This window comes from Heterodontus francisci, chromosome 20 (assembly GCF_036365525.1).
Source record: "Heterodontus francisci isolate sHetFra1 chromosome 20, sHetFra1.hap1, whole genome shotgun sequence".
Classification (NCBI taxonomy): Eukaryota; Metazoa; Chordata; class Chondrichthyes; order Heterodontiformes; family Heterodontidae; genus Heterodontus; species Heterodontus francisci.
Window position 1 is genome coordinate 66,834,890 of NC_090390.1, and position 25,485 is coordinate 66,860,374.

Consider the following 25,485-nt stretch of genomic DNA (forward strand, 5'->3'; position numbering starts at 1 on the left):
TTATCTGGACCACACATCCTAACCTGTCCTACTGCTATTATTTTTTCTTGCACATTTCTTATTTCTCTCTCCTGATTTAACTACTTTGCATCTTTTAGTTTTCCTTTATTTGTAGTGCCTACCTAACAATTTCTGACCATAACCATAGTCTCTTCATTATCATTTGTTTTAGAATTATTATTTAAACTACGTTTTCCACCTGAGCCTGCACCCCCTCCTCCCAATTTACTAGTTTAAAGTCATTGTGACTGCCCTATTTGTCCTTTCTGCTGGGACTCTGCCCAGCCCGGTTCAGGTAGAGTCCATCCCAGCAGAACGGTTTCCTCCTATCCCATTACTGGTGCTAGTGTCCTGTGAAATGGAACCCTGCATTCCCGCACCACACCTTGAGCCACTTTCTAATCATTTTATTCCAGTTTGCATGTGGCTCAGGTAATAATCCAGAGATTAAGACCCTTGAGGTTATGTTTTTAAGTTAGCCCTTAGTACTCTGAGCAAGACCTCCTGCCTACTCTTTCCTACATTGTTGACCCCAACATAGATCACAACAAATGGATCCTCCCTCTCCCTCTCCAATATCCTTTCAAGCCATTTCAAGATGTTCTTCCTCTGGCAACAGGTAGACAATGTAGCATGTGGGATTCTTGATCCTACTTACAAAGGATGCTATTCACCACCCCATCCCCTCCAACCTAATTATTAAATCTCCTACTGCTACCACAGTTTTGGTATTAGCTGCACAGTTAAATAGCTTTAAAGCTTAAAAAAAAGTATTTGTAAATAAATATAAACTAAGATATGGCAAAGCAAATTGTGTGCCTGAATTGCATTATGTGGGAGTTAATGGGCAATGTGACTGCCCGAAGCAAACATGACAACATTAGATGTCTTCGGTAAAGCAGCCTTCAATTGGGAAAATCCATTAATGGGTAAAATGATGGAAGATCAGTGGGAGGTATTTAAAAAGAAATCTAACGTGATACAGAACCAGTTTATACCCCTAAGGGGCAAAAGCGCTACTTGGCAAACAGTACCACTTCACTTCAGTCTCTCTCCCTTTGGTCTTCTACACTGTTCCAATGAAGCTCAATGCATGGTCAAAGAAGAGCACCTTATCTTTCTCTTTAGTGTACTTTGCAGCCCTGCATCAATAGGATGAAAACAGGGCAAGTTCTACAATGGGCAGGCGATTCACTCTACCAGGTTACCAGTAGTAAAGCTGAAAATTATCTCATTGACACTTTAGTATCTTCAGATCTTAACTGTAGCACCCAGTTTATCTTTGGCAGGAAATGCCAGCAATATGGGATGGGTGTGCCCGCATTTTCGGGGGTATGGAACAGGTTGATGCTTGAGGTTGGACTCCACCAGAACACCGTGCTGACACTATAGTTTGCACCCTTGATGTCGATCTTTTTTTTTTCTTCTCTCTGGCTCCTGAGCTGCTGGATCCTGCTCTGCTTTGCCAGTTTTTCTTGCTTCCATTTCTACCTGCATCATTCCCACCTCCTTAGTTATTTGCATATCCTCTGTGCTTCATAAATGTCTTTTTTATATTTATATCATTATGCTTCCTTTTGGCTCAAAGAAATATCACTCCTGCCATTTAACCATCTTGTTTTCCACATAAGCACCTTACAGGTCATTCTTTCTGGTGTGTGCACGTGTATAAATGCTGTTCATCTGCAATACCCTCTTTGTTTTTTTAACATTTGAATACTTTTGTCCATTATTTGACTATTTGTTTTTTGCAACACAGGCTGTGTTGTCTGTTCAATTAAACATATGATAAGCAATCACTTTTGAATCTAGCTATCAGTTATGAAAATTCAAATAAATTACTTCAACCCATTGAAGGGATATACATGACTGGATCTGTTCATTAAGCTGATTTAGTAGAAGATAGTTAGACTATACTTAGAATATTACAAGAAAGAAATCAAAATTGACTATGTGTGCATTTTTCCACTCAAGGAGTTTGCCTTGCTATCGTAAATATATAATTGTATCATAGCACCTGGATAATTCACTTGTTAATAAATTTCCTTAATATTTTATACTGAAAATAAGGTCTAATGGGTTGTATTACTGCTTTTGAAGACTGGAGAGAGATTCTGCAGGTTATAGGATGGCTTCCAGAAGCGTGAAAATAGGCAGGATTTGCTATCATTCCTGGGCCAGTTACTGAAAGTTTACCCAGATCACAAGGTTAGGATAGGCACCCTTGAAGGTATGGGGAGTTAGAACTGTACGAGAATAGTCTAAGGTATGATAACCAAAGGTATCTCCAGATGCTATACACAGAATTTTGATTATAGAAAGAGATTATTTAATTATGCAGACGCTCTGAGAGCATGAATTAAAACACACTAGTAATCTTAGATCTTGACATTAATTTGTTGTAATTTGCTATATAATAAAATTGCTAAAACTGAATTCCAAGCTGAAGAGCATTCCTAATTTTCTGAAAATATTTCTGTCCCAGATTAAAGAAAGAATTGGAATTATACAAAGAAGATGATTTAGAAAGTGTTTGTGAGGCCCTTCGGACAGAGATACAATTCTTGCAATTGGTAAATGATGCTTATTTGATTTTAAAATAATTGGTTCTAGTTTAAATTTAATTGGAACTTAAATAATTTTGTGTTTTGTGCTTTTAAAAAAACATGGGCAGACTTACTCTACACTATATGTAGCCGCCTTTCTACTGTGTATAGATTGGGACACGTTTATAATGAAGGTAATAACTGATCTTCTGTGAACTTCTTCATGCTGGTTTGGAGTCTGGAGAGTGGTTAAGATGGCTAACTGTTAAAATGGAACTATTCAATCTGGTTTGTCTCTTGAAGGCCATTGCTCAAGTGCTCCTTGTGAAAAGTAGCTTAAAAAGGACACGGTAAGTTAGTGGTTGATCATTGAAGGAAGCTTCTGTAGATTGACACCAACACGCACATCCCTTGTTCCTGCCGTTGGAGAGAAAACAGAAGAAAATAGCAGTAAATTACGGACTTGATTTCTCTCTTATTAATACTTTTGATAGTCTAAAGTGTAACATTCAGCAAGTGATGAATGCACATTAGACAGAAGCTTATGCTAGCAGGTCTCCCACTGCATTTTCATGATTTTTTTTCTTCATTCATGAGATGTCGGCATCGCTGGCTAGGCCAGCATTTATTGCCCATCCCTAATTGCCCTTGAGAAGGTAGTGGTGAGCTGCCTTCTTGAACCGCTGCAGTGCATGTGAGGTAGGTACACCCACAGTGCTGTAGGGAAGGGAGTTGCAGGATTTTGATCCTGCGACAGTGAAGGAACGGCGATATAGTTCCAAGTCAGGAAGGTGTCTGACTTGGAGGGGAACTTTCAGATGGTGGTGTTCCCAGGCATTTTCTGCCCTTGTCCTTCTAGTTGGTAGAGGTCGTGGGTTTGGTAGGTGCTGTCTAAGGAGCCTTGTTGCGTTGCTGCAGTGCATCCTGTCGATGATATACACTGCTGCCACTGTCGGTGGTGGAGGGAGTGAATGTTTGTGGATGGGTTGCCAATCAAGCAGGCTGCTTTGTCCTGGATGGTGTCGAGCTTCTTGAGTGCTGTTGGAGCTGCACCCATCCAGGCAAGTGGAGAGTATTCCATCACACTCCTGACTTGTGCCTTGTAGATGGTGGACAGGCTTTGGGGAGTCAGGAGATGAGTTATTCGCCGCAGGATTCCTAGCCTCTGACCTCCTCTTGCAGCCACAGTAATTATATGGCTACTCCAATTCAGTTTCTGGTCAATTGTAACCCCTAGGATGTTGATTGTGGGGGATTGAGCGATGGTAATGCCATTGAATGTCAAGGGGAGATGATTAGATTCTCTCTCAGGTCATTGCCTGCTACTTGTGTGGCGCGAATGTTACTTGCCACTTATCAGCCCAAGCCTGGATATTGTCCAGGTCTTGCTGCATTTCTACACGGACTGTTTCAGTATCTGAGGAGTCACGAATGGTGTTGAACATTGTGAAATCATCAGCGGGCATCCCCACTTCTGATCTTATGATTGAAGGAAGGTCATTGATGATAACTAGGCAAAGAGTAGGGCCTATTAGGGACCAATACGGCAATCTGTGTGTGGAGCCAGGGGACGTAGGTGAGGTTTTTAAATGATCACTTTTCATCTGTGTTCACTATGGAGAAGGACGATGTAGGTGTAGAGGGGGATTGTGATATACTTTAACAAATTAGCTTTGAAAGGGAGGAGGTATTAGCGGTTTTAGCAGGCTTAAAAGTGGATAAATCTCCAGGCCCAGATGAGATGTATCCCAGGCTGTTATGTGAGGCAAGGGAGGAGATAGTAGGGGCTCTGAAAAATTTTCAAATCTTCTCTGGCCACTAGGACTGGAGGACAGCGAATGTGCTACCATTATTAAAGAAGAGTAGCAGGGATAAACCAGGTAATTACAGGCCGGTGAGTCTAACATCAGTGGTAGGGAAACTATTGGAAAACATTCTGAGGGACAGGATTAATCTCCAAATGGAGAGGCAGGGATTAATCAAGGATAGACAGCATGGCTTTGTCGGGGAGATCATGTCTAACAAATTTGATTGAATTTTTCGAGGAGGTGACTAGATGTATAGATGAGGGTAACGCAGTTGATGTAGTCTGCATGGACTTCAGTAAGGCTTTTGAGCCTTTTTTGTTTTTCTTAGACCAGAGAAGGCTGAGGGAAGACCTGATTGAGGTATACAAAATTATGAGGGGCATTGATAGGGTAGATAGGAAGAAACTTTTTCCCTCAGCAGAGGTGTCAATAACTAGGGGGCATAGATTTAAGGTAAGGGGCAGGAGGTTGAGAGGGGATTTGAGAAAAAAAAAATTTTCACCCAGAGGGTGGTTGGAATCTGGAACACACTGCCTGAAGGGGTGGTAGAGGCAGGAATCCTCACAACATTTAAAAAGTATCTAGATGAGCACTGGAAACGCCCTAGCATACAAGGCTAAGGGCCAAGTGCTGGAAAATGGGATTAGAATAGATAGGTGCTTGATGGTCAGCACAGACATGATGGGCCGAAGGGCTTGTTTCTGTGCTGTGTAACTCTGTGACTGTATGAAGCAGCTGAAGATGTTTGGGCCTAGGACACTACCCTGAGGAACTCCTGCAGTGATGTCCTGGAGCTCAGATGATTGATCTCCAACAACCACAACCATCTTCCTTTGTGCTAAGCATGACTCCAACCAGCGGAGAGTTTTCCCCCTGAATCCCATTGACTTCAGTTTTGCTGGAGCTCCTTGATGCCATGCTCGGTCAAACGCTGCCTTGATGTCAAGGGCAGTCACTCTCACCTCACCTCTTGAGTTCAGCTCTTTTGCGCGTTTGAACTAAGGCTGTAATGAGGTCAGGAGCTGAGTGGCCCTGGCGGAACCCAAACTGAACCTCACTGAGCAGGTTATTGCTAAGCAAGTGGCGCTTGATCGCAATGATTGAGAGTAGACTGATGGGTAGTACTAATGGAGGTCTAGAGTACGGAGGTGGCACTGATTCTGGTATGTCACTCTTGTGTGTACAATTCCTACTCAGCGCAGACCAGAAGTTCACTCCTATGCTGGCTTTGCAGGGACCTGGACTGATAAAGATGCGTTGCCAATGCTATCAGAAGCAGAGAAAACCTGTGCCCACGAGTGCTGTGTATGGGTTCAGTTGGTCTTATGATTTAGCTCAGAGCAAGTCACATAGTCCCAATTATATGAAACTTCTGATCTAGGGTGCTCTTCAGACTGTCTGTGGAAACAATCATTACATCCATTCCTGAAGTGACCATTGTTTTTAGAGCCTCTTCCTGATGCCTGAGCTGTACTGCTCTCCTGAACTACCATTCACCAGGGTGTTCCTCACATCATGGCATAACTTCTGCATTGTGTTGTAGATGCAAGTTGTAGGCTTCTCCAACTTATCCATCATCTGTAATAAGTGAGAGGAGACTGTCTCCAGCACCTGGATGGGAGTCTATGCTCTTGAATTATAGTTCTTGTAAAAAATAAACTGGGCTTCTGACATCTTGGCTCTTCAGTTAAGGGCAACTATTTCTATCCTCTCCAGGATGGAGATTGTCATTACCTCAACATTCGCTCCCAGTTCCTCTCACCCACTGATGCTGTGTGATTTGTCCATTGATATCCCTTTGTCTCAGTAGTACCTGAGTCCTACATTTTTTTTTACACTGAAACTAGGGCACTACTAATACAAAGAGGATATCACTGGATAAATCACAGAGCATTAGTAAGGTGTTATAAGGGAGTGAGTGAATTAGGTGGAGGTGCTAGGTTGCTTTTTTTTTATTGATGGATACAGCACTGAAACAGGCCCTTCGGCCCACTGAGTCTGTGCTGACCACCAACCACCCATTTATACTAATCCTACATTAATCCCATATTCCCTACCACATCCCCACCATTCTCCTACCACCTACCTACACTAGGGGCAATTTACAATGGCCAATTTACCTATCAACCTGCAAGTCTTTGGTTGTGGGAGGAAACCGGAGCACCCGGCAGAAACCCACGCGGTCACAGGGAGAACTTGCAAACTCTGCACAGGCAGTACCCAGAACTGAACCCAGGTCACTGGAGCTGTGAGGCTGCAGTGCTAACCACTGTGCTGCCCAGATGATTCTCATCAGTATGTGCTCAAAACCTGTGAGGGATACAAAGGATATATAGTTCAGGAGGGTGCACTCTGACTTATGAATCAGAAGATGTGAATGAACAATAGCAGGACACCTTTAAAGTCATCAGAGTTCCTGCAGACAGAAGAAACTCATGCTGGGAATTTCCTTGGGGATTCTCCCAATCAGCAGCGAACGGTATCTTCGGCAATGAGTCAGTTGAAACTCCAGGGTTGATTTTAACCTGGAGTGAGTTTCAATTTGTGGGAGGTATAGCAAATACAAAATGCATTTGCTATTTCATAGCAATAAGTGGTCACTGTACTATATTGCACTTATTAAATTGGATAGTGATTATTTCTGGCCTGAGAACATAGGTTTCTTTCTTCCGTGGAGGACTCACGGTATCTCCCCAACTAGTTGTAGACCTTCTCTGTTTATGACATTTCTTATCACTGCTACATAACTGCTCTGGCTGAAACTCCCAGCCTTTGCATGAACTTTATTACACTTTTCTAAGTAGATGGCATCCTTCTGCTAAACCAACGCTCTGATGGCCTTGTAATTGTTAGCAGTAAGTATCAACTACCTTTGACCTTGCACAGACTTTCCCCTTCATAATTATTCAACCTTGTGATTCTGTTGATACCTTTTTATGCATCCATCCTCAGCGCCTACCACAAGGTCATTTGTGTACTATCTTGTCTACTCACTAGGTATTTCAAAATATTGAGGCTTAAAACAGTGTTAGCATGTTTCTTGTAAACTTTTACACAGTGACATTATGTACAAAAACAAAGCATTGGCAGTATTACATTTGCAAACTCTATCAAAGTCTGCTGATACCCTGATTAAATCATCCTATTTTAGTTTATTATCCAACACGTATTTCATGCAAAATAAACTGGTTATTGTTTATAATCATGCCTTGTCTCACTAAAGTACTTTTCAATATGCCTTCAGTAATCACAGAAGAAATCATCTTGCGGCACATGCAATGTTTCACTGGCCATCTGATGTTCTGCATTATGACTCCTGGGTCAAGCTATCATTTAATAATGTATTGGGTGGTAATGGCTCTGTGTCATTGGGATGTGAGGTCCACTTATTGGAATGATCAATGATGTTGAACCCAAGAGAATATGAAGTGCATGACCTGCAAAATGTTAACAGTCCCATTTTGTTGTTTCAGAAACTATCACAGGACAACCGTCCACAAAATGACAAGTCACAAATTTCACAATGGAGTGCACCTGACTTGTCAAGTAAGCAAGAACATGTTGGAAAAAGATAACAGCCATAATCTGAAAAAGAAAAAAGTAAGAAAAAATGGAAATTGAATGCAAAACTGATTTTGAAGTGGTGCTACTGTTCTTTCCACTCACAGGGTTGTTTCAGGTTGGAAATTAAACAAAGTAACTTTTCTCATTTGTTACCCAAAGCATGGGCTGTGCCACTGTGAGAAAATATACTCTGGTTCACAGCCAGAATAAGACTGTTAAACTCATTTGATATGCCTTCTTTTAGTTGATTAATAAAGAAGCACTGTTGAGAGAAATTAAGTATTCTAGAATGCATTTCAGTCAATTTTCCTAACTGGAACATTATCGTAACATTGGTGACAGACAGAAGCCAGGATGTTAAATTTGACTGCGTCTGTGGATGAATTTATGCTTGCATTACAAGATCATTATTGTATGCAGAATTAAATTGATTTGCAACGCCAATTTTAACCCCTCCTGCCCCACAAAGATACATAGGCCATTCCCTGTCTCAAGCTACCCACTGGTTGGAAAATGCCAGCACTCGCACCCCAAATGCTTGCTTACTTTGCCATGGACAATTGTTGTGGGTACCTGGTGGCAGCCTAATACCTTCATCAATTTTGACTCTCAGTAGCTGTTGGTGATGTCATTACCACTGGCTTTGAGAATAAGCCAGTGTCCGGGCATGTAAATGAGGCCAGGGAGTTAACATTTTTGAGGCCTGATATGTAGGTCGCCACTTGCTTTGCCCCTGAGTAAATAAGTAGGTGAGAACATTGCAAGATCAAATTTGGAAAGCGACAACACATTCAAGGACTTAGGAGAAGAAAGGGAGGTTGGCGACGGGACAGTAGGTTGCAAGGACACTGGGGTCAAGGATTGGTTTTTTGAGGATGGGGTGATGACAGATTTTAAGGAGAGAGGGACAACACCTGAAAGAGATAAAAACAAAGTGCTGGAAATACTCAGCAGGTCTGGCAGCATCTGTGGAGAGAGAAGCAGTTAATTTTCATCGGAACTGATGAAAGGTCACAGACCTGCGGAGTATTTCCAGCACGTTCTATTTCAGATTTCCAGCATCTGCAGTATTTTGCTTTTATTATACTTGAAGAAAGAGAACTGTTAACAATGTCGCCTAACATGGGGACCAGGAGGGGAAGTTGATTGATCAGTTTAGTGGGAATAGGGTCGAGAGAACAGGAGTTGGGTCTCATGGACAAGATGAGCTCAGAGAGAACATGAGGGGAGATAGGAGAGAAACTAGCGAAAGGTGGGAGTTCAGGGCTAGGGTAGGAGGAGCATTAGAGGAAGTTTGGCCAGGTGGGCTAGTGGAAGGAATGAATGCAACAGAGGCAGCTGATTGCATGGTCTCAATCTTAGTGATAAGTCCATGAGCTCCTCACACTTATTGTTGGAGGTGAGAGTGGAGGGGACATGGGAGAGGGGCTAAGAAGACGTTTGCAGTAGAGAAAAGAAGCCAAGGGTTATCTTTGCATTCCATTGTGATCCTGGAATAGTGAGCAGTTTTAGCAGACAAGAGCAGGACCTGATAGTGTTTTATATAGTCCAGCCAGTTTTGGCGCTGGATGGCTAAACCAGTTGTCTGCCATATCCTTTCAAGTCTGTATCCCTTAAGCTTAAGTGAGTGGAGGTGAGGTCTGTACCCTGTACCGGGGAAACAGCCAGGGTGAGAGAGAGTAATGATGTTACTGGGGATTAGGATATCAAAGATGGAGTTAAGGGTGCAGTTGAGCAAATCAGGAGCTGCAGAAATATTGTGTCGAATGGACGGCCAAAGGCTAGGCAGTTGGGATATTGAAAATGCAATTGTAAGTGAATTGGAGGATAGTTTTTTTTCTCGGGCGGTTACAGGACGTAGAGTTGGGGAGTGGAAGGGGGATGTGGGTGGGGAGTAACACAAGGAAGTGGTCAGAGATGGCCTGAAATCTGAAATTGATAAGGTGGGACTAGCAAGAACACATGAGATGGCAAGGTCAAGAGGGTAGCCATGAATGTGGGTTGGGGAGTTTACATGGAGGAAGAGATTTAGGGAGGCTAAGAAGGCAGTGAACTCAAAGGAGAGAGAACATGATGTGTTGAGATGGAGGTGGAAATCACTGAGGATCAGAAGTCGTTCGGTGCACAGGCTGAGGAAGGAATGCAGTGAAGATATCTCGGTGAGAGAATTTTTATCATTCTTGGGAAGGTGGTAGAGAACAATGATTTTGTTAGAGAGGGAGGGTGTGGAACAAGGTATGATGCTGAGAGGAGGAGGAAGTGCCAGAGGAGTAGCGGGTCAGGCCAATGTGTGATTTGGTGAAAAGCGCCACATCTCCAATGCAACGGTCTTGGCTGGGCAAGTGGTGGAAGATGTAGCCAGGAAGATTTCTCAAGGGACAAGGTGTCATCACGCCTCAGCCAGGTTTCTGTTAAGGCCATGATGTCGATGCAATAAGTTCATGGATGGCAAGGGCTTTGTTCACAAGTGAACGGACATTCTGGAGGGAGATGTGTAGAGCGTGGTGAGAGCTGATCCACTGGCAGGGTCCACAGGGTCAGTAGTGGGAGGGGTGAGTTGGACAGGAAGTTGATTGGTAAGATTAGCCCCCGTTACTCATTGACAGAAATACTAATTTTAACTTTATATATAATTTTCTCCATCAAGTCTATACTTGCACAGAACTGATTTTTTTTTATGTTGACAATTCTTATAGGACGGAACTTGGAATCCAACTATGGATTGCTCCTGCACGGTAAATTTAGAAGAAATGTTTAAAATATGTGCAGTAGCCTTTCTTCATTATAACTTTTATACAATTCTTATACAGTCCAAGAAAATGTTAACTTTTGATATTCTGAAAAGACTAAGCTATTTGTGGTTGTAATCTGTCAATATTATTAAATGTAATGAAATTTGAAATGTAACATTTACTGTCCTGATTGACACGAGGATCCATTTATAGCGCTTACTTGTTCATATCAATGTAAAATTATTTCAGTTGTCAAATTACATAGTTTGAAGGTAAATACATCAGCAACACTCAACTTTTTGTCATTTTGATTGACTGTACATTCAAGTTGTCAAATAATTAAACAAAGTCTACTCTGTTGTAGAGACTGGCAAGTATTTTGTGACATAATGTCTTATTGAGGATCTACTTGATCAAAGCTTTATTTCACTTCTGTGTAGTGCATCGCTTGGTCCTATAACAAAAGGAAAACAAAACTCAAACGTACTTGTGCTCATCAGTTAATGCCACAGCCATTCATTCCTAATGCAAAAAAATTATAACATGCGTACAATATATCTTGTCTGCTTGTATTCTTTAAAAATGATCATCTCTTTAGCGTACACCTTTGTATGTCAGGATATAATATTTGTAATATTGCCATCAGAGGAGACCAGTTGTTCTCCTGCACCTCCAGCAGAACACACAAATTGTTTTCCATGTCAAAATTTCCACTTTTTTGTAGCCAACTCACCATAACAATTTATTGAACAGTTTCATAAATGAAAAGAAAGATCTTATATTTATATAATGCCTTTCAAAACATCTCAAAGAATTTTACAACTAATGAAGGACTTTTGATGTGTACTCACTACTGTAATGTAGGAAATGAGGCAGCCAGTTTGTGCACAGCAAGGTTCCACAAACAGTAATGAGATAATAACTGGATACTCTATTTTTTACTGATGTTGGTTGAGAGATAAATAATGTCCAGGATACTGGGCAAATGCTGCTGTTCCTCTTCAGATGGGATCTTTTATATTCAGCTGAGAGCCAAACATAAACTGCACCTTGAGCAAATATTTTGAAGCAGCATTTTGAAATCCATCCACCTCAGCATACGTTTAGTAACATTTAATTTCCAGCCTCAATATTCCTCTCCTACATGCTTTGAGAATGCTCAGTTCCCACGTGGTGGGGGTCTCTTCCTTTTACATTACTGTGGAACTTGCTTGCATGTAGAGGAACATCTTTGCCTATAGAAAGGTGCTAAGTATACATAGGATGAGAAATTCATTGCTGTAGTGCCACTGGAGGTGGTGCTATGGAGGCCTAGTGCCCTGTTGCTGGGGCACGATGTGCCACCAGCTCCTTCCTTCACAGCTTTCCGTTAGTAAAAGGGCACACTTGGAGGCATCCCCAGCATGCGGTGAAAGGCTGTGAATCGACATATCCCTGATGTCGCACAGTCCAACTAGCTGATGCGACACCGGGTTACCTAATTTGGACCACGGAGGTCCAGGCCACGAATTTGTACAACATTCACCAAAGATCAGGTGGTCTGCTGCAAGATGCCTGAACCAGGACTATATAAAAGGCTACTCAACAGGTTGCAGGTGAGGTATATTTGCTTTACTTTTGCTTAGGCAGAGTTGATGGAAGCACTGTGCTGGATTCTGGGAGGTGGTATTTGCCAGTTGCTGAATACATTCAGGGCCAAAAGAGGAGTACCTGACTCAAGTATGGGGGCAGTTGTTGCAGTGCCTTTTGGTCAGGAAATGAAATGGCGAAGGCAGAGAGGGGGAAGCTCTGCTAAGTGAGGGGCTTCATCCTTTTCTAACTCGGGTGGAAGAGCAAATTGAAAGGCACATTGCTTTGCCAGGATAGCAGGATGCCATTGACTGCACCCATGTGGCTATGTGAGTTCCCTGTGTCAACGGTGAAAGGTACAGGAACCACAAAGGCTTCCGCTCGATGTCCGTTATTCTGGCAGCAGCTATGATGCCTTCATCCTGTGCCAGTCTGCCTTACCCAGTGTCTTCAAGCCTTCCAGAAGAACCAGAGGCTGGCTGCTTGGGTCAAGGGCTACCTCCTCTGTAGGTGGTTTATGACTCCTCTGCCCTCCCACCACACAAACAGAGCGGGCCTATAATGAAAACCACAGAACCACTTGTAACATTGTGCAGCAGGCATTCTGCCTCCTTAAGCAGCAATGCTTCCACTGCCTTGGTTGTTTGGTGGGAGGGGGGGGGGGGGGGGGGTGTTGGTGCCATCGCGGTACATATCAAGGAGCATCTCCACGTTTGTGGTGGTGTGCAGCCGTTACCTTCAGGGATCAGGAGGCCGTCTCCTGATGCATTCTACTAGAGAAGATTGTGAAGCTCAGCTTCCACTGAAACAGCTTCCCATCCCAACGTGAATCTACCGTTCCCCACTGACATGCATTTCCAACTCTCTGTCACAATGGCCCCTTGGCAATAAAAGCCAGCAACAAAAACCTTCACAAAACATATTGTATCCAACAAAACATCCAATTATACAAACAGAAATGGACTATTTACCCTTGAGCAATCGCTTAGTGCCATTCTTGCAGATACCCCTTTGCCTGTCCTAGTGCTCCTACGCAGTGGCTACAGCATGACTGGTGAAAGGCTGCTGACTTTCACTGGGAAGACTGCAGATAGCTTTACAGGATGCCTTCGAGCAGCTCTGTGCGCATGAGCAGCAATAGTCTGAGCTGGCTGGCTGACAGGCAACGGCAAAGGAACTGGCAGAGTGGCAGTGTTGGGAGCACTGAAGGCTGTCATTGGGAAAGGACTGCAGGTTCATACTCCATGGTGCCATGGCCACTCCATGAGGAGGTGTCTCAGCAATTCTGGTAATCTGTTGGAGGAGAGATTGCTGGACTGGCGCAAGAGTCTGCTTACCCCTTTGACCACAGATCTGCAGCCATGATGGCAGCAGGCTGAGCCTGCATGGCAGCAAGCATGAATCTCATGACCACTGTGTGAGCTATTGCAGCACTGAGACATTGGGTGGCTTCCACCTGTGCTGCAGCAGAAGCTGAGATAGTGGCCAGCAGACGCTCCATCATGGTCAGGTCTGCCAGTGCTGTTAGGAAATTGGCCACCATTTCCATTCTGGACAGGATGGGCTCCAAGTTCTGCACAATGTCCTCTGCCAACTTGGAGCCAGATTCCTCCATGCTCCTTGACAGTGACAGCAGGCTGTCTGGCAGGCCTGCCTACACTCCAAGCATATTCATCAGCATCCTCCTGTATGCTGCCCTATCAAAGTCCTCATCTGCGTCCCCTGCAGCAGAACTCATTTGTGATCTCATGCTGGCTGCACCCACTTGTGCCCAGTGACTCACCACATGTTAATCCCGACACTATACTAGTCTCTAAAGATTCTTACAATATCAGTATCTGAGCTGGTGGCTGCAAGTGTCAGATAAGGTGTCAGTGCTTTCTCATTACTATTGTGGGTTTACTCTTCCTCTTTCTCCATGTTAAGGCTAACCAGGCAGCAGTTCCTGGGTATCTGAAAGCATAAAAACAGAAGGGGATGGTAGGGAGGAAAGAAGGAGGTCCATGGTCACACCATCTGAACCTTTCACTTCATGCTGCATCTCAGGATGAGGGTGAGGAGGGAGCTGAGAACGGGCATAATGTCTTAATGTCATCCTTGATAGCCTCAGCAGTGCTGAATGCCATGGGCTCTGTTGTTGCTGGCTTGATTATGCAGCGCATCAACTCCTTGAGGGGGCTTGGAATGGAGTTATGCCAACCCTGTGATGGTTCTCTGGGTCCCCCTGGTTTTAAGGGCCATCTCTTTTGAGAGAAAGGGAAGAATGTCAGTGATTGTCTGGCACTGTACTTGGGCGATGTGCCTACCTAGCTAAGCAGCTGGAGGTCTGAGGAGGCAGCAAGTGGTGGGTGTAAGACTGGCAGCATTGTTAGGTGTGTGTGGGTGAGGTGGAGCATCTGTATTTTAATCTTGAGTCCTGAGTGCCAGTGAGAGTTGCTGGATGAGTGATGGGGTTGTGGTACATTGAGCAGTGTGAGAGCTTAATGGCGTGGTAGGTGTGAGATGTGTTGTGAAGATGCATTCACTCATCTCTACCACCTGTGTGAAGTTATTTACCTTTTTTGGCACTGCTACCATGTCTACAGTAAAGCCTGGCTATCTGATCTAAACCCAACTACGTGTTGGGTGCAGGTTGGGTCTGTATTCTGCGTCCAGCATTCGGGCTCTGGTTGGGTCGGGCTGGTCAGTACTGTTTTGTTTTGTATTGTTTTTGTTTTAATCTACAATTTTTTTCTGTTCATTAATATGTTTGTTATTTTTGGGTCAGGTCGGGCATTTTAAAAAAATTAAAGGGCTCGGGCCCGGTTCGGGTTGGCTGTTGTCGGGTCGGGTTTTAATTTTATGCCCGAGCCAGGCTTTAGTCCGCAGGGCGAGACCATAGGCATTCACCTCCCTGGCACCCTGCTCCCAGTCCCTTCGGAGGGTGTTTGTTGAGGGTCTCCTGCCCTCCCCCTCCGTTCCCTCCCTCCTTTCCACCTGGCAGAAGTATGGTTTCTCTCCTGGACTCCACCTGTGTGACAAGTGCCTCCCAGGCGGCATCACTGAATTTGGGAGCCCTCTCCCTTGCCTTCTGCACCATCTCCCTGTAGCTTCAGTCTTGCAAAATTATTTACTAGCAGCCTTCAGCTGAGGAGTGCAGCTTCCTTTTAATAAACAGCCTACCTGGCTGCACCATGTGGTATCTGCACAACCATGTTTGGCCCTCTGCTCAGCACAGAGGCAGTTGACAGCAAAAAGGAGGAAGAAGTGTGGGACTCATTCAGCCACACATTACGATCATGCAGATGAGGTAGGTGCACCAAATTTACATGCTACCCACCTTGATCAGTACTGGCATGGGCAGGGTCGCGAATCATGACCCCTACGTCCAGAAGCTGGAGCCCACAAATTGTTAGCCCATACTTTTTTTTATACTTCGCCATTTTCATCCTGCATTTACTATTAAACATTCCAACCTAACATGTCATCAGCAGTGCTTTATTGGCATTGTTGCCAGAGGTCTAGTCTTTTATATTTAAACATGATGGTTGTCTATGCTGGACTCCATTCCATTGATCTCTTCTGTTGCTCAGGATGGTCAACTTTTTAAAGTTGCTGCTTTCTTGTTCTGCCTCTCTCATGCTGACCTAATGGCCCAGACTTCGCAGTCAGCGGCATAGGGATGTCAATCGCTGCTGATCTTGGGCTCCAGAGCATAGATTACTTCTGTTCCTACGTGACTTTGAATTTGGTGCCATGTATAGGGCATCCAGCAACAGGGCAGGCACAATCAGGTTGCAGAATTCTCAAATAAAAACAAGAAATGCTGGAAATACTCAGCAGGTCTGGCAGCATCTGTGGAGAGAGAAGCAGAGTTAACGTTTCAGGTCAATGACCCTTCAGAACTGACAAATATTAGAAATGTAAAAGGTTTTAAGCAAGTAAAGCGGGGGGTGGGGGCAAGAGATAACAAAAGAGGTGTTGATGGGACAAGGTCACAGAGAATAACTGACCATAAGGTCATGGAACAAAGGCAAACAGTATGTTAATGGTGTGCTGAAAGACAAAGCGTTGGTATAGAGAGGGTGTGAATTGACTAAAGCACTCCAAGCACAAACATTAAAACATTTTTTTAAAAAACAGGAACAGTGGGTAGGCATAGTGAAACAAACTAACCAAACTAAAAAAAAAACTAACCAAGCGAAAAAAATCTAAACTAAAATAACCAAATAAAAAAGGAAAAATAACTAAACATAAAAAGGGGGGTCCGTCATGCTTTGAAATTATTGAATTCAATGTTCAGTCCGGCAGGCTATAACATACTGTTTGGCTTTGTTCGATGACCTTCTGGTCAGTTGTTCTCTGTGACCTTGTCCTATCAACACCTCTTTTGTTATCTCTTGCCCCATCTCCGCTTTACTTGCTTAAAACCTTTTGCATTTCTAATATTTGTCAGTTCTGAAGAACGGTCACTGACCTGAAATGTTAACTCTGCTTTTCTCTCCACAGATGCTGCCAGACCTGCTGAGTATTTCCAGCATTTCTTGTTTGTATTTCAGATTTCCAGCATCTGCAGTATTTTGCTTTTATTTTAATGCGGAATTCTCAAAGCTAGCTAAACAAGAAATAGAAAACAGGGATAATAATTCACCTTTTAACCAAAGAACAGAAAGTAAATAAGGATTGGGGCATAAACATGGAATTAAGGGAGAAGTTGCAATATAAACAGACTTTAAAATGTTTTTATTATTTTAGAAAGCATGCAATTTAAAAATGTTATCTGAAGGAATGGGATTCCATGCTTGTAAAATTAGTTTCTCAGCACCAGAGAGGTGGTTCGTTCATGTGAAATCAGTGATGGCATTTGCGAAGACTACAACAGTGCATCCTGTGGATTTCCCTGCTTTACTGCACACGTGGGGATGTCAGAAGTTGCTGTCATTTTTATACAGTAATAATGGTGAACGCTGTTAGTTCCACCTTCATTACAACCATACATTCTGGGCTATTGGTTGGTGGAGCCCTATCTCCCTTCCTCTGCTAATCTTGCACCCAAGCCCTTCCTGTCCTGGCTGCTCTACAATTTCTGATATTGCTTCCTGCTGGCTACATTCTTGCCAAACTATTATCCTGCTTCAGCCTTCGATTGCTTTCTCTCTTGGATGGTCCACATCTTTACAATGCTTTGATCTGGCTATCCTCTGCAGTACTCACCATGTCGCCCTTTCCTGCCACTTGGCATTCCCAACATTTAAATCAGCTACCATACTCCTCAGAAATCAGCTTCCAAATCCAATTTTCCACCCACATCCCACCTTCCTGGGTCTTATCAACCACCTTCACTTTAACAAAACCCCAGCTGTCATCCAATACATTGCCTACAAAACATCACCTGCACCAATTTAGCCATCCTCATTCTTGACCTCATTTTAAGCGGGGTATTAATATGCTGATTACAATACAGTAATCAAAAGGAAAGAATTCAAGATATTAAAATCTCTTGCATGATCATGTGTATTTTTTGAAGTGAAATAAAAGCAATATCTTCATACAATTAAGCATTGCTTTTGTTTGCGTGCATAGTATTTAATGTGCCATGCTGATAGGTTGTCCCATTGTGCTACGTGTGAAAGCCTCATGATTTGTCTCATACACTATTCTGAACTGTGGCCCACATGGAAGGAATCGGTAAGGATAATTGCTGCAAATTCTCTTCTAAGCCATCTAGTGATTTCAAATCTCTAGAACTGGCCTCTGCCAGTTCTGATGAACGGTCACTGACCTGAAACATTAACTCTGCCTCTCTCTCCACAGATGCTGCCAGACCTGCTGAGTATTTCCAGCATTTCTTGTTTTTATTTCAGATTTCCAGCATCTGCAGTATTTTGCTTTTATTTTAGTGTTTAATTCACTCCCACTTCTCTTCCAGGAATGCCTACCTTGAAGAAGTTCTGCACTTCTCTCCGATGGGATTTACGTTTGTCTCTTTTACCTTGTTCACCTTCATTGCTTTCTGTTTCCCTCCTGGTGTTTGATAAAGTGTCTACCAAAACTTGTTTTCACAGCCACATCTCCTTCCTCAGTGACTGTCTCCGGCTCTGACTTATTCCACATGGATTCCAACTGAAGTTTCATCCTTCATGTTTTGAATCCATGCAGGATTACGGGTATCTCCGAGAAATACAACGTTCCTCGGACTGCTGTTCTCACCTCATCCTGACATCCACACTCAGTGCTATGCGCCGCCACATGCAGACACTGGACCTCTCTCCAGAAGCACCGCCTCACCTTATCTCAAAGCTGTTCCACTCTGCAGTTTCATTTCATCCTTCGTCTTATCTGACGCATTAACAAAAAACTTTTTTTCTTCCTTTCGGGTGTTAAGGAACGGAAGCTCCAGCAGCTGATGGGGACTAATGCCCCTCCAGATCCTCCTTCCCCTTCACTGTTTCAGTGCTGTATCTCTCTATGACTTCCCTCTGACCCCACACCTTCTGATCTGACCCCTTGCCATGTATTCACTATACTCTCTGACCTTTTCCTCTCGGACGCTGAACGTTCTGTACTCAGCAAAGGACTCAGTTTTATCCCCTTACGCCCCCACCTCAATGAATTTCGCACTGGGCATGATATTGAGCTCTTCTTCCACGCCTTCACCTCCGGGCTCACTTCTTTGACCAGGAGTCTTCCCACCGACCAGCGGACCCATTCACCTGCCTCCAGCATTCTCCCTCTACCTGAACCCTTCCCTCTTACCCGCTCTTGATCTTTTCATTGAAAACTGTTGGCAAGACATCGGCCATCTCAATTTCTCTGCCCCCCTCACTCACTCTAACCTGTCCCCCTCTGAACTTGCTGCACTCCGTTCTCTCAGGTCTAACCCCGACATTGTCATCAAACCTACAGACAAGGGTGGTGCTGTTGTTGTCTGGTGTACCGACCTCTACCTTGCAGAGGCTCAGTGCCAACTCTCAGACACTTCTTCCTACTTCCCCCTGGACCATGACCCCACCGCCGAACATCAAGTGACTGTCCACAGGACCGTCACTGACCTCATCTCCACTGGAGCTCTTCCCTCTACAGCTTCCAACCTCATAGTTCGCAATCCCGGACAGCCCACTTCTACCTCCTTCCCAAAATCCACAAACAGGACTGTACCGGCAGACCCATTGTTTCAGCCTGTTCCTGCCCCACTGAACTTATTTCTTCCTATCTTGACTCTACCTTTTCTCCCCGATCCAGTCTCTGCCCACCTACACCCGTGACTCTTCTGACGCCCTACATCATTTTGACAACTTCCAGTTTCCTGGCCCCAACTGCCTCCTCTTCACTGTGGACGTCCAATCTCTCTATGCCTCCATTCCCCACCAGGACAGTTTGAGGGCTCTCCGCTTCTTCCTTGAACAGAGGCCCGACCAGTCCCCATCCATCACTACCCTCCTCCACCTGGCTGAACTTGTTCTTACATTGAACAACTTCTCCTTCAATTCCACTCACTTTCTTCAAGTAAAAGGTGTTGCTACAGGTACCTGCATGGGTCCTAGTTATACCTGTCTTTTTGTGGGATATGTCGAACATTCCTTGTTCCAGTCGTACTCAGGCCCCCTCCCCAACTCTTTTTCCGGTACATTGATGACTGTATCAGTGCCGTTTCCTGCTCCCGCCCCAAACTGGAAAACTTTATCAACTTTGCTTCTAATTTCCACCCTTCTCTCACCGTTGCATGGCCCATCTCCGACAGTTCCCTTCCTCGACTTCACTGTCTCCATGTCGGGGGATTGGCTGTCTGCCAATATTCATTATAAGCCCACCGACTCCCACAGCGACCTCGACTACACTTCTTCACACCCTGCCGCCTGTAAGGACTCCATTCCATTCTCCCGTCTCTGACGCATCTGCTCTGATGATGCAACCTTCCATGACAGCGCTTCTGAAATGTCTTCCTTTTCCCTCAACCGAGGATTCCCCCCACTGTGATTTACAGGGACCTCAACCGTGTCCGGCCCATTTCCCACACCTCTACCCTCAACCCTTCCCCTCCCTCCCAGAACCACGACAGGGTTCCCCTTGTTCTCACTTTTTACCCCACCAGCCTCCAGATCCAAAGGATCATCCTCTGCCATTTCTGCCACCTCCAGCATGATGCCACTACCAAACACATCTTCCGCTCCCCTCCCAGCATTCCGAAGGGATTGTTCCCTCTGCGACACCCTCATCCACTCCTCCATTACCCCCATCACCTCATCCCCTTCTCACGCCACCTTCCCCTGCAATCGCAGGAGGTGTAATACCTGCCCATTTACCTCCTCTGTCCTCACTATCCAAGGCCCCAAACACTCCTTTCAGGTGAAGCAGCGATTTACTTTTACTTCTTTCAATGTAGTATACTGTATTTGCTGCTCACAATGTGGTCTCTTCTACATTGGGGAGACGAAACGCAGACTGGGTTACTGCTTTGCGGAACACCTCCGCTCAGTCTGAAAGCATGACCCCACGCTTCTGGTTGCTGGCCATTTCAACACTCCCACCTGCTGTCATGCCCACATCTCAGTCCTGGGATTGCTGAAGTGTTCCAGTGAACATCAACGCAAGCTCAAGGAACAGCACCTCATCGCGTAACGTCATCTTCCTCGGGGAACACGCCAGGTTGGCCTCTGCGCATGCGCAAACTGGACCTGGCAATCCGGACCGCAGCGCATGCGCAGAGGGCCTGAGACCGTGTGCGCATGTGCGTCAATCTTCCGAAAGCTTCGGCGCGAGTTTTTGAAAATGGAAGGAGGAGAGGTTTCGTCGGGCATTTTATCTCAATTATTTAGTCATTTTGGACATTTGCTTCATTTTTATTAGACAGAGGAGATTGTTCCAAGGTAAGTTGCTCTGAAAATATTTACATTGTCTGGGGCACCGCATGTGCTTCAGTCCCTGTTGTTAAGTTGGTCTGAAAACATTTCAAGGAAGGGAGGGAAGGAGGAAGGAAGGGAGGGGGGGAAGGGAGGGAGGGAAGGAGGAAGGAAGGGAGGGGGGAAGGGAGGAAGGGAAGAGGAAAGGAGGGAGGGACGGGGGGGAAGGGAAGGAAGAAGGAAGGGAGGGAGGGAAGAGGAAAGGAGGGAGGGACGGGGGGGAAGGGAGGTCGGGGGGAGCAGCGGAGCAGAAGGGGAGTGCCTTTTTCTGTGCATGCGCCATAAACACAAGGACTGGCTGATGAGATGGAGCCAATTAATTTGCCCAACAATTGCTCAGAAGCACCTTCGAATGGAGGTGGCCATGTGCTGGACATCAATCGCGTGCCACAATCCATGGATCCTGAGCGTTTCACCCCCTGGCCTAATGATCTGATGGACCATACATACTCCTGCCTGTTCAAAGCTCCACTTCCCCTACCTGCGGTACCCTCTCCTTGCTGTTCAGTTACACAGTCACCTGTTCCTGCACCCATCCAAGCAGTGCACGTGGACACACAGCCACATGTTTCCCCATCCGCCCTTGAAACAACCATGCAGAGCCTTGTGAGACTCCGCAATTGCCAGCTGCTGCCTGTCAAGCAGAGAAGGCGTCCAAAGGGGTCAAGCACTTGGGGAATATTCAGCAAGAAGAGATTGAGCACTAAAAGAAACAAGCATGCCGTGTCCAGTGGTAGCACAAATGTGAATGCTCTTGCTGCTTACACAACTGGTGAGGTGGGAGTGTAGCCACACCATTCTCCATCCTCAGTGTTGCTTTAAGGCAAAGGTAGATAAGAGTGAAAGAAATGGAAGATGATGCTGAAAATAGTAGGCAGGATTAAATGGGAATGGATGGGAAGACGCACAAGTAGCATAACCACTAGCAGGGAACAGCTGGGCTAAATGGCCTGCTTTATGTTCATAGTCCAAAAGAAATGTGCTTCTTTTTCCAGCACCCTCACATCATTCATGTTTTCCCTGAGAGCAGCATTGAACCATCACGAGATAGGGGCAGTTACATCATCGTGACTCCTACAGCTGAGGTGGGTACTAAGTGATTCATTGGCCTATACTGCAGAGCATAAAGCATGTGCAACAGTAATTTCACTGGAGGGAGGGAAGCTCTGACACTGATGTTCTTTCATTATTTCCTTTCATGTAAAATGTGCCCTTGAGAAAACAATCCTTGACACTTAAGGACGGCATTCCAGCAAAGGAGGCAGTGCAGGAGATGACGCAAGGATGTGATGATTCCTGCATCTGAGGTGGGTAATAAGTGCTTCATTGGCGACGTTATCAATTGGTGCCTTCACTGCAGAACTTAAAAAGGTGTGCGCAACAGTAATTTCAGTGGATGGAGGGAGGCAAGCTCTGACTCTGATTTGCTTTTCTTCTTTTCATGTAAAACATGCCGTCGAGAAAACAATCCTCGAGACTTACGGTCAGCATTCAAGCAACGAAGGCAACTGGATTATGCTGCGGAGCTCATCACGATGTGGAAAGGAACATTGCATTTATGGATGAATTGGGAATGCACATTGGGATGCGCTTGGGGAACATTCACCAAGAATAGACTGAGCTCAGACTCTTGTGACTTTGCCTTCTTCACATGGACAATACAGTGGTGGAATAGAGAGCCAAGCGTTCATTCACCACAAGGCTCTCCAGGAACAATCTCTTTAGCTGTGCATAGCAGAGACTCGGCCTGTCTGTCTAACGGGAATGCTGGACACAACACTCATGTATCCATGCACAGCAGTTCCTCGGATACTTAATGAACTTAATAAAACTTTTCAATAATTAAACCCAGAATTGTTGAGGTTTTGTTTTGGATGCTATTTCCCCGACTTTGCAACTGCACTTCAGATATTCAACTATGCTGGAGGGGTGGAGGTAGGGGTGAAGAGGGGGAGGGGTGGGGAGAGCAGGGAGGGGTGGGGAGAGGGAGCATGCAAAATGCAGGGACCAGACAGTTGCAATGCCTGAAGTACTGTGGAGAAGGGGAGAAAGCAACTGGATTGGGCATCCACAGCTGGAGGGAACGGCTGAATGGAGAGGGCCGGAAGCGAGAGGCCGTAGAGAGCCGCGGGGAGCGAGCGTGCGAAGACCTTGGTGTCACCGGGTCCAGGGACTGGCCAGTAAGTCTTTTGCTGTTGTGTTTATAGCGCATGCACAGAAAAAGGCACTCCTCTTCTGTTCCGCTGCTCCCCCCCCACCACTCTCTCCCCTTCCTCCCTCCCCCTCCCCTCCCCCCCACTTCCCCCAGCTCTCCCCCTCCCCCCTTCTTTACCCCTCCCCCCTCCCTCTCCCTCTTTCTCCCCCCCTCCCTCTCCCTCTTTCTCCCCCTCCCTCTTTCTCCCCCTCCCTCTCCCTCTTTCTCCCCCCTCCCTCTCCCTCTCTCTCCCCCCTCCCTCTCCCTCTCTCTCCCCCCCTCTCTCTCCCCCCCTCCCTCTTTCTCCCCCTCTCCCTCTTTCTTTCTCCCCCCCTCCCTCTCCCTCTTTCTCCCTCCCTCTCCCTCTTTCTCCCCCCTCTACCTCTTTCTCCCCCCCTCCCTCTCCCTCTTTCTCCCCCCTCCCTCTCCCTCTTTCTCCCCCCTCCCTCTTTCTTTCTCCCCCCTCCCTCTCCCTCTTTCTCCCCCCTCTCCCTCTTTCTCCCCCCTCTCCCTCTTTCTCCCCCCCTCCCTCTCCCTCTTTCTCCCTCCCTCTTTCTCCCTCCCCTCTTTCTCTCCCCCCCCCTCAGCACTGCTACCGCTGGTCTCCCCGCACTGCTCTCCCCGGCCCACTCCACTCTCTCACTCCGGCCATTGTATTCTGCTACGTGTTTGTTAGGTTTCATCTCTGTGATTCTTTGAGCAGCGCCATCTTTAGTCCTGGCAGCTGCTACAGTCGCAAGCTGTGACGTTTTCGTGGCACATGCTGTATTTGCGCATGTGCCAAAACAGCGCCACCTACCGATCATGTTGTCAACAATTGCGGTCGTTATTTTAATGTTTGTACTTGAGGCCAAGCTGTTCAGTTTTCTGTCAATTAACACCCACTCTGTACTAATGCTTTATCTTTCACCGCACCATTAACGTACTGTTTGCGTTTGCTCCATGACCTTCTGGTCAGTTATTCTCTGTGATCTTGTCCTATCAACACCTCTTTTGTTATCTGTTGCCCCACCCCCCGCTTTACTTGCTTAAAACCTGTTACATTTCTAATATTTGCCAGTTCTGATGAAGGGTCACTGACCTGAAACGTTAACTTTGTTTCTCCTTCCACAGGTGCTGCCAGACCTGCTGAGTATTTTCAGCATTTCTTGTTTTTATTTTATATTAGTGATTTCAAAGGCTATTTATGTCAGTATGCTAGAGATTCAAATGGACCAGCAGATGTGCGGCATGTCTTGTTCAGGCTGTGGGGTCCTGCAAATTTTTGGGGGCTTTCCTATCATTCTGGCAAGAGACCAGAAATAACTTTCGAATCATTCACTTGTTCCTATGCTTCTGCACACGTCAATGATGAATACAGAGCGCTGAAAGTAGCCACTGATCCTTGTCAGTAGAAACTTGCAGTACAACAAGGTTTCTAAATCTGTGTCTCTGAAGCACATTGAGCTAGTCTTAATGCCACTTTAGATTTTGGATTTCAATGCCTTGACAGCGTCAGTGAGAGCGTTCCTGAGAGATGCTGTTAGTTGCTAGATACCTGCATGCCTTAGTTCTTTCCAGATGCCACTGATGTTGCCTGATGCTCATTGCCAGTCTAAAGGGAAGACAACCATTGTTCCATAACAGTACACAACTGGGTGACTGACTGGTGATGCAATTCTATTTTTATTGTTCTTCAGTAACAAATGACTTTCCTGACTGAAACAAAAGCAAAATATTGATGTTGCTGAAATTCTGATATAAAAACAGAAAATTCTGGAAATACTTAGCAGGTCAGGCAGCATCTATGGAAAGGGAAACAAAGAGTTAACGCTTCAGGTCGATTACTTTTTCCAGTTCCACAGAGATTTATAAATTAATACAGTATAGTGGAGAAAAATTAGGCAATCAAGGGAATGGAGAAGAAATAGAGCTCAATATAACATTAGTATCTATTGAGTTTTGGGTGACCAACTGGTAGAGTGTGTTTGCTGATCAGCTGTACTCAAAGCGACAAATTGGCAGTGATTTTGTGCTACAGCCTCATTGATATGCGAATGGTGAGCTGCGGTGCACCAAATGGGCATCCTGATGGAACTTGCCCGATTATGGCCTTTCAATTTTGGGCCACTTCGGTCGGCAGAAAGGTGAGTGCGGGGAATCTGCAATTGTAAAAGGGGGTCTGGGGCTGGCACCGGCCCAGATTATTTTTGT

At 45.3% G+C, this 25,485-nt stretch overlaps 1 protein-coding gene across 1 annotated transcript in view; it reads left to right on the forward strand.

Moving 5' to 3' along the window:
* Positions 1–10,934, forward strand: part of ccdc172 (coiled-coil domain containing 172) — a 111,720-nt gene extending 100,786 nt beyond the window's left edge. The window contains exons 7-8 of the mRNA XM_068053286.1: positions 7,828–7,954; positions 10,615–10,934. Coding sequence (XP_067909387.1) covers positions 7,828–7,954; positions 10,615–10,785 — 298 coding nt within the window. The 3' untranslated portion in view covers positions 10,786–10,934. The remainder of the gene's footprint in view (positions 1–7,827; positions 7,955–10,614) is intronic.
* Positions 10,935–25,485: the final 14,551 nt, after the last annotated feature.